General features: G+C 51.6%; 2 protein-coding genes across 4 annotated transcripts in view; one reads left to right on the top strand and one right to left on the bottom strand.

Annotated features, from left to right (window-relative positions):
• Nucleotides 1–6211, bottom strand: part of LOC145714926 (pseudouridine-5'-phosphatase-like) — a 292524-nt gene extending 286313 nt beyond the window's left edge. For 2 of the 3 annotated variants that reach the window (XR_014137061.1, XR_014137062.1), the window contains exon 1: nucleotides 6019–6211. Coding sequence is in view for 1 of the 3 variants with exons in the window: in XM_081794455.1 (XP_081650581.1) it covers nucleotides 6019–6088 (70 nt within the window). In the remaining 2 variants the exon portion in view is untranslated. The remainder of the gene's footprint in view (nucleotides 1–6018) is intronic. The other variant, XM_081794455.1, reaches the window with a different exon arrangement.
• LOC145714925 (steryl-sulfatase-like) overlaps nucleotides 5339–12374 on the top strand; it is a 152210-nt gene continuing 145174 nt past the window's right edge. The window contains exon 1 of the mRNA XM_081794454.1: nucleotides 5339–6049. The gene's annotated coding sequence lies outside the window, so the exon portion shown is untranslated. The remainder of the gene's footprint in view (nucleotides 6050–12374) is intronic.

The following is a 12374-nucleotide window of genomic DNA, read 5'->3' as shown; positions in this document are numbered from 1 at the left end:
TCTGCCTAATGGTTCCGGTCTTGAAGACACAGGGACACTATGACCACCACCTACACCTGGGCTCTCAGGCTTGAGACCTCCCACCAAAACACCCCGTGTGGCACCAAGGAGGACAGGAGTGAGTTCCACACGTCTTTCGAGGACGAGACTTCTCACGACCAGGGACTAGGGCAACAGAACTGACCACGTGCATCTTCTCCCCAGAAAAGCAACAGGAGCTCTGTGTGTGCTTGCCACAAATGGCTGAGTGCAGCTGACCACTAAGCATAATTCGTAGGTCATGGGAAACAGAGGGACAGGTAAGGAGACAGCAGGCGCAGACAACCAGACAAACCCAGAACGTAGAACATTGCGTAACGTAACCGGCCTTCCCAAAGTCACTATCATGGGGGAAAACAAAGGATGCGATTGGAGGAAGGGGTGAAGCTTTCTGATTTACAGCAGGATAAAGGGGCATAAAACTACCATGTGGAACCCAGCTTGGAAAACACTAGAGGATTCTCAGCTGGACCGTCGTCCCCTCTATGTTCTAATACAATCATTACTGAGAAGTCTTTTTTTTTTTTTTCTAAACACAAACTGTCTGCTCGATAAAAATACTCTGTCCTGCTTCAGAAAACATGTTTATTGCTCTCGTATTTCTTCCCCTGGTCTGGAATGTCCGTTTTTCTTCTTCGCTCCTTCCTGCACCTGACATAAATTCTCCAGGTGACTTCAGTTGAAAGTACTTTCTGTCTCTACCATGCCCTTGCCGTGCTTAGTAGCCAGTGACGCACAGAGTCCACTCGCCACGTTTTATGTTCCATCAGGACGCTGAGACTAAGAGTAGGGGCTTGTCTGAATCCCACACAGCACCTGGCACCAGACAAGGATGGGAATGTGAGCAGACAAGGATGAGTGGATGCACGGGTCCACCACGGGGAGTGCTGAGATTAAGTACAACTAAATAAAAGCTAAATAAATGTAGCTCAGTGAACTAGCTACATTTGACACCCCTGGGTACCACGTGTGCTTCCTGTTCGCAGGGCAGACATACAACATGCCCAGGTGACAGGCAGCTGGTGACAGCTTCATGGACCGTGCTGGTCTAGGGAGGAGAGATGAGCAAAGTTCTCATCAAGGACACTCCGCTTTTCCTACAGATAAGGGGGGAGGGCGGGATCTCAGGACATGAGAGGGAGGGAAGCCTGATGCTTATTTTGACTCTTGCCCCCAAGGTGTCACAGAAGCTCACACGTGCAAACCACGATTTTGCTCTTGTTCTGATTTCGGGTACAGACAGGGCAGTCTACGGCCGCTTGCACAAGGTTTGGTTGGCTCCTGCGTCTCTCCCTGACCAGCCACGTCATGTGTGGGATTTTCCAGTACAGCATCACTGATCTCAAAGGGGCGTATGCCATGACCTCGCTCCTAGACCCAGCAGCAAAGGAGAATCAAAGGCCGACCACGGCCCAACCCAGGACCACCAGCAATGCCAACGAAACCGCCCTGCAGGCAGGGGTGTGAGGACGCGACCACCCTCCGCCCACACAGGGGCCCTCTCCGCACAGACACTCTGCCCACTGAGACTTAGCTACTGACTACAGACGTCACGGGGAATTCTGGGTGTGAGGGAGCCAGAGCACAGGGAAGGTGATGTACCTACCCGAGGCTCAGAACATATGCCAAGAGGCACTAGAATAGCTGTCCACCTCTACAGAGCTGGCGGGGGGCGGAGGGGGGAGAGAAAGCTTCTTAAGACAGGACGTGTTACGATTATTACGTTTTCAACAAAACTCTCCATATACGTCCTGAGGGCAACTTTAACCAGAGACATCTGCACCAAACAGCCAAGATTGCCCCCACCTATTTTAACACAATTACGTGAAAGTTCTCACAAATCAAATGCTCTAATTCTTAGCCACAGGTACTCATGCAGACTTGATGTAGGAAACTCATTTTCAAATGCAATCCACTGTGGTAGGACGCTTTTCTATTTTCCAGTTATGGGCTGTGTCTCAGTGCTTTTTAAAATGCCTCCTCCCTAGGTGTGACCAGGCGTCTTTGTAACGAGTGCTTTGAGGACACTTCTTGGGGGCATCATTTCCCTTGCTGTTTTACATGGCATTAAAAAACCAGGGACGCTGACTGGTACGTAAATCACGGGAATTTAAAAAGAAGAGAATCAGAGTGAACGGCAAATCATCAGAAAGACAAAAGGGGCCAAAATATCGCCCAACACACTGCTTTTCCAGAAGAAGGAAAAGAGCAGAAACGGCTTTGTGACAAAGTGTGAGTGCTGTCCTCCCTCGATGATGAGAGTCTGTGAAGCCGCAAACACACAGTGAGAAGGCAAGGACAGGGCAGGGCCCAGCCGCACTCACAGGGATTTGCTGAATGTTTCCGTCCTACCGCCAGCTGGACAAAAGTCTGTTATCAGCAGGATTCTGCAATCTGGATCTCAAGCCCTTCTCAATTATTCTAGAAAGAGGAGCAGCTGTGGTGGGCGACCAACGACCACCTCTAAGCACAAATTTTAGGTGGACGCGTTTGACCACTAACACCAGGCACAAACTTGAGGAGGACGCAGTTCAGATCTACTAGAAAGTGTCACCGATGGGGACAGTTTAGCAGCATCGGCCCATACTTGGTTTGCTTTGTTAGCAATGGCCAGTTTTCTCCAACATGGTCTAGAGTCCACTCTTCCTAAAGGGTCCTTCCCCAGACCCCCGGCAGCATCTTATTCCAAAGTGAGAAACTCAGAGTCTGCGCTGCCTTGGGCGTGGGCTCTCCTCAGCTGCAAGGCCTTGGGCGTAGGCTCTCCTCAGCTGCAAGGCCTTGGGCGTGGGCTCTCCTCAGCTGCAAGGCCTTGGACTGCCCTCCGAACTTCAGCTGACTTCTCTGCAAGGACGGAAGGAACCCAAGTTTCACCTAGCAAGGAGAGCTAAAGCCTGAGCACGTGCGGTCAGCTCCCAGAGGAGCAGGGCAGAAAGAATGTGAACGTACCAGAGCACGGCTGCCCCCACACCCAGCACGAGACCCCAGGGCACACAGCCAAGGGGGGGGGGGGGGGTTCCAAACTGTAGAGCATGCATGCGATGATTATCTCCAGCCAATGGGGATGCGTGTGCGTAGGGAGGCATCTTGACAATGCTTCGTTCGGCCCTGCCTTCCTGAGGAAGTGTCACAACCCTGGTAGTGTCCAGATGGTAGGGCACCACTGAGAAAAAAAGCTCCGATCTCCACTTAAAAAAAATCTCATACATGTTACGCAGGTCAGTTGGTCATGTGTGTTTTAGCGTTGCTGTGGGACGTTTTATGCAGGTCCTATTTCTAAGAGCACTGCTCTGCACAGCAAACTTCCTGTTTGCTAAAAACGACAGGCTCCCCCCCCCCCCCCCCACCTTGCTCCTAATTTCAGTTTTTTACGAACCGGATAATCTTCCCCATCCAGAAGGCGAGACACCATTGAATACCTGTCATCTTCCTTCGAAATCTTGTCGTGGTTGATAAACAATTTCAGTCCCTTCTCCTCTTTCTCTAAATGGCATTTGAGAGACAAAACTATTACCTAGATCATAGTTGATTATTACTTTGTGTCAACAAAAACAGAATCCAAAAGTGTCGTTTCTATTGCAAAGGACAACAGTGTCATACATTTCAAATGTCCGAAATAGTACCTCGGTGTGGTCAACCTTTCCACAAAAATTTCTGTTTACTTCCTCATTCTCCTCTGATTAAACAAGCCTCCCCGCGGATATCAGCATTGTCTCCTGAAACTAATTGTTTTGAACCGCATTTCTCTGAGCACAGCAGTACAGGAGGCTAGGCTGACAAATGGAACTTGCAGGGGAAAATTCATTCCCCGTGCTAACAAACCTACCGCAAAAGGACTCGTTACAAATGGACAGCACAGTGTGCTGCAAACAGCAGACAGACTGAATGAACTACACCAGCATAACTGACCAGACCGCACGAGACAGAGCAGTACATTTTGGAAAGCAGTGTCTTATACGAGACATTTTACAAAAAGAATGGAACGAGTGAATTTCTGAGGAGGTTCTGCAAAGCCTTACTTACTACCTCAAAGCAGAGTGAAATCTGAAAGAAGGGGCAGACACTAAGAGGGAAAAAAACCCAAAAAGGGCCATGTCTTATCTTCCCAAAGGACACTAATCCTTGCTTCTCTGACCAATTCGAAGGCTTGGATGACGGTTGCAAAGGGCAAACCATTTCGCCTGGTGTAACTGGCAAGTGGAGACCCCTGCTCACAACTGCTCCTGCAGGTCCCGTGACAGAAGCCACATTCCTGGCTTCAGGGAGCAGCTATGTTTGCATCGGGAGTCGGACGTAAGCATGCAACTCATACAGAAGTTTAATAAATCACATTTTAACGAGACCTCTCAGTTTGCATTAATATTCATGAGACTCCCAGAACAGTTCTTTGGGCCTTTCATTAGAGGATAAGGAATTTATTTGACAACGTAAACTTCTTGACCACCTGAGCAGGAAAAGTCCTGTCTACCAACGACACTTATGAATCCCAGAAGGTTTCTGAAATGGAGTCATTTCAGATTTAGGAGCTACATGCACTGTTCTCTGCAATTGGTGACCTCTATGGGGATTTACTTATTTATTTATTTTATACATTTACGGGAATTAATCTGGTTTCAAAGTGCCTGTTTCTATTCTGTGGCTTAAAAAAAAAAAAAATCAGTCTTATTACTACTGAATCACCTAGCAATAGGACCAGTACAGAGGGCGAGGGGGGGTGCGGGGGGGAAGGACGTCATACTCACCGTTTAAGATGAACACATCATTTATATTTAGAATCAGATGGATCTGGAATCATTCCTCAGCTTTGTTCCTTATCCGCTGTGTGACCTTGGGCAAGTGACTTAACCTCTCTGAGTTGTATTGTTTATTAGTGAATGCACATATCCTCCTCTACAGGGTTCTAGGCTAAGAGCCCCTTAATGTATGCACACCTCCACCAGGTCAGCAGCCCACGTAAATTATGCAGGCATTTTTACAGTTCTGTGAGGGCTTCTGGAGGCTATGAGGTCAGAACACAGTAACTTAATACTGTTATGCAACAGGATGTGGAGGCTTTGGGTAGCCCTCAGGACAGTTGTCTCCGCATTTACGCACTGGGTGTTTGTCTTCTCTGAATTCTACCTGAACTTTTCACGGCAGGTGAACTTCCTGATGAGCATGGATTTCTGAGTCGAACCCCAGAGAGAGCACGTTGTAGAAGGATTGATAATCCCTGTGCTTTATCCAACTTTAGGCCCTGGGGCTCAAAAGCAAGGTGGGGTGGAGTTCTTGCACAGCCAAGCCCCTCCCCAAGTGATGTCGGAGCCGCAGGTCACTCCGGGCAGCCAGGCCACTTAAGAGGACTCGTCCGCCTCCGCAGTCCTGGCATTTGAGGCTGGATAATGTGTTGTGGCGTGTGGCGCTCCGGTGCACCGCGAGAGCCCCAACAGCACGCCCGGCCTGTAGCCCCCCCCCCGATTCTAGCAACATCCCCCTCTACCTAGGTGCCCCCCAACGCCTCCAGACGTTCCGGCTTGAGGACCCCTGCCCCCGTGGGATACTACAAGCAAGGTGCGTGCACCTCGGCGCCCACGCCGACGGCCCCCGGGAGCAGGCCGGCAGGGACCCGCCAGGCTGGTGCGCACGTGGGGAAATTGAGGCAGGGCGGCGCTCCCGGCAAGCACAGCGGGAAGGACCCTTCACTCCCGCGCGGTGGTCTCCGAGCACCGCCCCCACGCGCGCCGCCCCCCCCCCGCACACGCACTCCATCCCCACGCGCGGCGCGGCCACCGGAAGTAGTGCCCCGGGCGGCGTCGACACTGCAGCCCCGCGCGCGGCCGGCCTGACATGGCCCCGGCGCTCCCGCCGCCGCTGCCCGCCTGGGGGTCCTAGACTCGGCCCCGCCGCCGCCCTCGGGCCTGAAAGCCTGCGCCCCCCCCCCTACCCCCACCGCCCGCGTCCTCCCCGGACAGCCCTCGCGGGTGGCGGCCGCAGGCTACCCACCAAGAAGGAGGCCGTCCATGTCAAAGAGCAGGTGGGTGACGGGCCGCGGCGGGGGTACGGAAGCCGCCATTGTGCCGGCGTCACGGCCAGGTAGGGGCGGAGAGAGGTGCGCGCGCCCGCCGCCCCGCGCCCGCGCGCCCCAGGCCTCCGCGCGAGCCCGGAGCCGCTCTGCGCACGCGCGCCCTGAGCCGCTACCGTGCACGCGCGCTCCGAGCCACCCTGCACGTCCCGAGCCTCACTGCGCACGCGCGCCTCTGGCGGTCTCTGGCGAGTCATCGAGTGCGCGCTCCGAGCCGCGCACGCGCGCTTCCGTCTCTCCTCTGTGTCGCGCGCGCGCGTCTAAGAGGGTCACCCAGTCTCTGCCGAGGAGCTGGAATGCGGCACGGGCGGGCACGAGTTTGGCCGCATACACCCCCGCAAACGGGGCAGCGCAGCGACTACCTGCCGGTGTGGGGGCAGATGCAGGACGAGATTGGAAAGGGTGGGAGGACGGAGGGAGAGCCTCGAAGGATGGTCCCTGGGGCAGTTGCGGGGAGGGCCGTAGAGGTGCTCAGGCGGGCATCACCTCGAGCCACCCGGTAAACGTGGAGCCAGATGGCCTGGTTATGCAGCCGTCCGAGCCTTGATTGGTCGTCCCGGGACCCTCGCAGATTTCCCCTTTCTGTTTCGCGCGCCATCCGCCCCCTGGGCCCCGCCTGGCGCATGCGCAATGGCCAGCGGGTCTGCCGGGTCTGCCGGGTCTGCGGTCCCCCTGGCTTCATCACCGACAGAGCTTCCCCAGCTGGTGCGTCCTCCCAAAATCAGCCGAAAACGATCAGAGAGGAAACGGAGGAAGCAAAATTAGGGATGTGCCTTGCCGCCTTCGCCTGCTCATGCTTCACCTGCCTTTGTGGCTCTGAGGTTTTTTGGTTTTTTGTTTTTTTAAACCTTTTGCATTCTTTCTGAATGCAACCTGGAAATAATTTTGTTTTTCTTTTTGGTCACGATCAAAGATACCTTTATGTGTCCGTTTCTGTTTAGTGTTGGTTGGCGTTGCATATGCATATTTAAGCATAAGGATAGGGCCTCTTTAAGGAAGCCGAACTTAGAAAGTTCCAGAGACTGTAAGACCTTAAGGGTATATTTCTGGTGAAGTGCAAAAAGTCCGGTGTGACTTGCGTGGATTGGGTAAGCAGAGCAAGACGATAGGCTAGGAGTCTCTGTGCATCGCTTTCCTTGGGCATGAAAGATGGATGTTTAAGGAGACACGCAGGTCAAGCAATCCCTTAGTACTAGCAAATAGTGTATATTCAGTTAATTCGTGTCTTTTTAGAGCTGTTGCTGTGACAGGTTATGATTTCTTTTTGAGGACAGAGAAGGCAGTTCAATCAGTTAGTGAGGGGACTGTGCTCAGCTGCTGTAACAAAGAGGCTGGGTGGCCTGAACAACACACATATGTGGCCTTAGAGATCTGGAAGCCAGGGGTTGGAGAACAAACAGCCAACAGGGGTCAATGCCTTCGGAGACATTGAGGACAGGATTGTTCCGGGCCTCTCCTTGGCTTGTACGTGGTCTTCTTATGTCTTTATATCATCTCTCTGTGGGTCTGTTTCTGTGTCCAAATTTCCCCTTTGTATGATGATTCCAGCTGTAAGGGATTACCTATCCTAATGACCACGTTTTAATTTGATTATCTATGTAAAGACTCTGCCTTCAAATAAGATGATCTTCTGAGCCTCCTAGGGGTTAGGACTCCAACATTATATGTGTAATATATAGACACACGTGTATACGTCACTGCAGTTGCAGAGGGACAGGGAGTCGTGTGGACTTCTCTCCACAGATGTAAAAATGTGATTCAAATAATTTTTTCTTTGAATTTCATATATCTCTTGGATATGAGGGAAGATATCCCTTCATTTACAAAACAAAAGAAAAAAAAAAAAAACCCAGAAACAGATCCCAAGAACGGTCATGTTTGTGACAAGCTAGATTGGGGGAAAAAAAAAATGAAAACAGGTTCACACCTGAAGTGGTTTCGACGCACGTAACTAAATGCACTTTGATGCTTCTTCTCCTAACAGTCAAGGATAGAAACAGAGCTTCTGGGGAGAGAGAGAGGATGAATTTCCTTTCACAAATTACAATTTATGTTTGCAAAATTGTGTTTTCCCCGTGGGATGATGTCTTACTTTTCCCGACAAGTTTAAAATGCGGCAGACGATCCAATCAACTGTAGTGCGGTGGTGTCCAAAACACATCCACAAGTGATCGTACAGATTGAAAATCAGGATCCTCTCCCACACAATGAACATGCATGCTAAAGCAAAAACGATAGATATGTCTCAGCTTATCTCAGCTTCCTCGTCTTGCTGTCTTGCTTTTTCTGTCCGTGTGTTTGCTCTCTGTGTCGTATCTGGAAAGGCGCTTGTCGTTCAAGTCCCATTTGGAAACCCACCGAGCCCTGCGGTTCACCCTGGGCGGCTCTCATTTCCTTCCCCGGCTCCGACCCAGTCCCGGGGAGCCTGAGGCTGATGGATGGTGCCCTTTCTGCAGGTTGCCTGTGCGGGGCCCTGCAGCAGCTGGGGGGGCCAGGGCTGGGTCTCAAAGAGATGTGTGGAGGGAAGCCTTGAGGCACACCGGAGGTCCCTGTTGGCAGCACTAGCCAAGCCTGTGGAGAGTTTGGAGAGCCCAAGGCGCCCTCTCCCACTGCAAGGTTCCTTGCACGGCTTAACATTCCTTTAGCTGGAGAACTGGCCTGGGAGTGGCTTCAGACATAACGATGGAGCAGTGAAGGGCATATATCAAAATACGCGTATCTTTTCACATATGCGTGTGCAAGCATACTTTTGTACTTTATTATATGTTGTGTGCTTTATATTCTTTATGGATTGGTGCGCATCTGTGCATCAAGTCTATTAAGTTATATGTAGTTTTTTGTATTCAGTAAGATCAAACTCTAAACAGCACACGGTAATAAAAACTTAAGCACCGAAGACCTCCCGAGTGAGTCCTAAGGGTAGTGGACTGTCTCCGTCAGAGACTTATAAATTCTTTGTGGACATTGCAGATGGGAGACCCTTCCTAAGAGAATGCTAGTCTGTTCTGGCCACTGTAACAAAGTGTCACAGACAGGGGTGCTTAGACAGCAGACATTTGTCCCTCACAGTTCTGGAGGCCCAAAATCAAGATCAGGATGCTGACGGATTGGGTTCCTGCTGACAGCCTGCTTCTTGGTTCATAGGTGGCTGTTTTGTCTCTCTGTCCTCATGTGGGTGGAGGTGGGGGCTCTGATGCCTATTCTTATAAGCTCAGTAATCCCATCATGGGGGGCTCCATCATGATCTCATCAAAAGCTGATTAATCATTATATTAATATGTCACACGTGTATGTTGTGAAGTCTGTATACATTACTGCATGTGTTTTATACATGGTATATATTTAGTAAATTTAAAAAAAATTTTTTTTAATTTATATTTGAGAGACAGAGGTAGAGCATGAGTGGGGGAGGAGCAGAGAGAGAGGGAGACACAGAATCTGAAGCAGGCTCCAGGCTCTGAGCTGTCAGGACAGGGCCCGACGTGGGGCTCGAACTTGTGATCTGTCAGATCATGACCTGAGCCAAAGTCTGACTCTTAAGTGACTGAGCCGCCCAGGCGCCCCTATATTACTTTAGTAAATTAGCAGAACCCAAGAGGGGGTCCTGGGAACCTCGAATCTATAGCAGCTCCGTCAGAGGCTCTGGTGACAACCTCTCCCTGCTAGGGCCATCTAATTTGATGGTAGCAGGAACAGCGTTGGAGACTTCCCTGTGACTTCCCCTGTGAGATCCGATGCTGACTCCAGGTATGTGTGTCAGCATTGGGTTTAACGGCAGGACACCCACCTGGTGTTAGATTTGTGGGAAAACCCACAAATAGGCGTTGGTGTCAGAATCCTGCTCTCCAGTGTCTTCCCTCCAAGTACCGCCCCACTGGAGATTCAGGCTTCATCCTATGAATTTGGGGGGGGGGAGGAACCCCCAACATCCAGTCCATCGTAGAGTGTTACCATTTCCTTTGCCATCCAGTTATATTCCGGTTTGATAAGTCACGCCCTTGGTTACTTGGCTGGGGACAGATGACTGAACGCGCTGGTTTACGGCTGTAACGATCACCCAGACACGCCTCCGAAGACTGGAAGGCAGCCCTGTGTAGACCTCCACACCGCAGTGTGCACGCGGGTTTGTTTTCCCTCCGAGGTGGGCGTGAGCCAGATAGCACAGTGAGGGAAGGCTCGCGCATGTTCGAGGAGACTTTCAGGTGGCTTCCTGGGCCCTCGCGTGTGCATAGAGATGCAGTGAAGTAAGTGTAGGAACCGCTCGCCTGCGTACCCCTGGTCCGGAATCGCCCCCCCCCCACCCCCCTGTGCTCTGTTGATATCTGGGACAGGGAAAGTTCACGTGGGCCGAATCGTGATTTCCAAAAGTCACGGGGTGAAGTCCCAACCCCCAGCACCTCAGAATGTGGCCGAATTCGGAGACGGAACCACTCGCCTGCGTACCTGGGCTTCTAGCCCGTGGTCCTTAGTGATGGCAGATGTGGCAGATGGGCACAATCCTTCTGTGTGGTGGGGGCCGTCCTGTGCGCCGTAGGCTTTTAACAGCATCCCTGGTCTCCTCCCGGTAGATGCCAGCAGCACCTCGCAGTACTTGTGTCTGTCCGTCTGTGTCTGTCTACCTATCCATGAAGCCGTCCCTCCAGCCGCACATCCATCCACGCATCCACACACACGTATGTGCACGCACATCCTGGCGTCCCATTCTGGAGTCCAGCCGCGTAGGGAAGCAGGAGGGCAGGTTCCGATGTTCAGAAGTCCTGGCCCGTACGCGCAGTACCTTTGAGCCTAGGTAGACTCCCGTCGACTCCAGGAACTCACAACCCCGTGGGAAGAGCTCGCTGACCGGGATTCAAGAGGGAGAACGCGGAGAACCTGCTCCCTGTACTGCTAAGAAATCTCACGAGTTCATTTTTAGAACAAAAACATGTGCCTGGCCTGGGAGTAGGGAACTGGGGGCCCCTCGCTGGGGAAGCCTTGGGTTTGCTTCTCTCCCTGCTCCCCTGCTTTCTGCATAAGCCAGGCAGCCCTGGACTGAGGCTTGAGCTCCGTGAATGGCTGACCTAGCCGCTCGTGGCGTCTTTCCTCTGGGATGTGGTTGGTTGGTTTGTGGAGAGGGCCGTGACTGTTGACCTTCTTGGCCATCAGAGTACAGTCGCAAGGACTCACCTCCGCGAGAGAAGCCAAGCTTCCTCCCGGCACCGGAAGACAACTGAGGTGGCCCACGGCACAGCAGTGTCAGCCTCACGTGGGGTCTGGCCACAAATGCACAACCGGAGGCCCCACCCAGACCTACTGAATCAGCCGGGTGGCCGAGGCCACTGACCCCCACCTGGGGTATGCCGGGCACTGCACTGTGGTATGGGAGCTCCACCTGATATGAGGATCTCTGCTGGCGATTTTTTTTATGTGAAAGTGTGGGAAACATGCCAGACCTTGTTAGGGTCTATTATCTGTGTGGACGCTGGTGGGTGATCCCCACGGTGGGTGGTCACGTATCCCGGTCAGCTTTCCCAGTGTCTTGGGAGACGACAAGAGGGTGGGATCCGTGCCTTCGACTTATTTTACTTGAATTCAGGTTAATGCAATGTATGTTTTAGGGTTAAATGTATTTACAGGTTATTTATTTCATTTATTTAAATGTTTGTTTACCTTGAGAGACACAGCATGCAGATGAGCAGGGGAGGGGCACAGAGAGAGAAGGAGAATTGCAAGCAGGCTCCGCATTGTCAGCACAGAGCCCAACGTGGGGCTTGACCCCATGAACCACAAGATCATGACCTGAGCCGAAATCAAGACTTGGATTCTTAACTGACCCCCAAGGCGCCCCTATTTATTTCACTTTTAAACCGACCCTCACAAAATGGAAAAAGGGCTTAAAGAAACTTCTATCAGGAAAGTAAAATGCCAGTCCATGTTAATGGCAAGGAAACGTAACTTCCAGCATGAACTTTATAGCACTCATGAATGAGAAAAAACACACATCGCATTGGTACATAAATAGATGTCACTCATCTAAAATTGTATGTATACAGGGTGCCTGGGTGGCTCGGTCCGTTCGGCATCTGACTTTGGCTCAGGTCACGATCTCATGGTTCGTGCATTCAAGCCTCACGTCAGGCTCTGTGCTGACAGCTCAGGCTGACAGCCTGCTTCAGATTTTGTGTCTTCCTCTCTCTCTGCCCCTCTCCCGCTCGCTCTGTCTCTCTCAAAAATAAATAAAAACATTAAAAAAATAAAATAAGATAAAATTGTATCTTACAGAGAGGATGAATGCTCA

Source organism: Panthera onca, chromosome Y (genome assembly GCF_046562875.1).
Source record: "Panthera onca isolate mPanOnc1 chromosome Y, mPanOnc1 haplotype 2, whole genome shotgun sequence".
In the NCBI taxonomy this organism is placed as follows: Eukaryota; Metazoa; Chordata; class Mammalia; order Carnivora; family Felidae; genus Panthera; species Panthera onca.
This window is presented reverse-complemented; position numbering and strand designations above follow the sequence as displayed.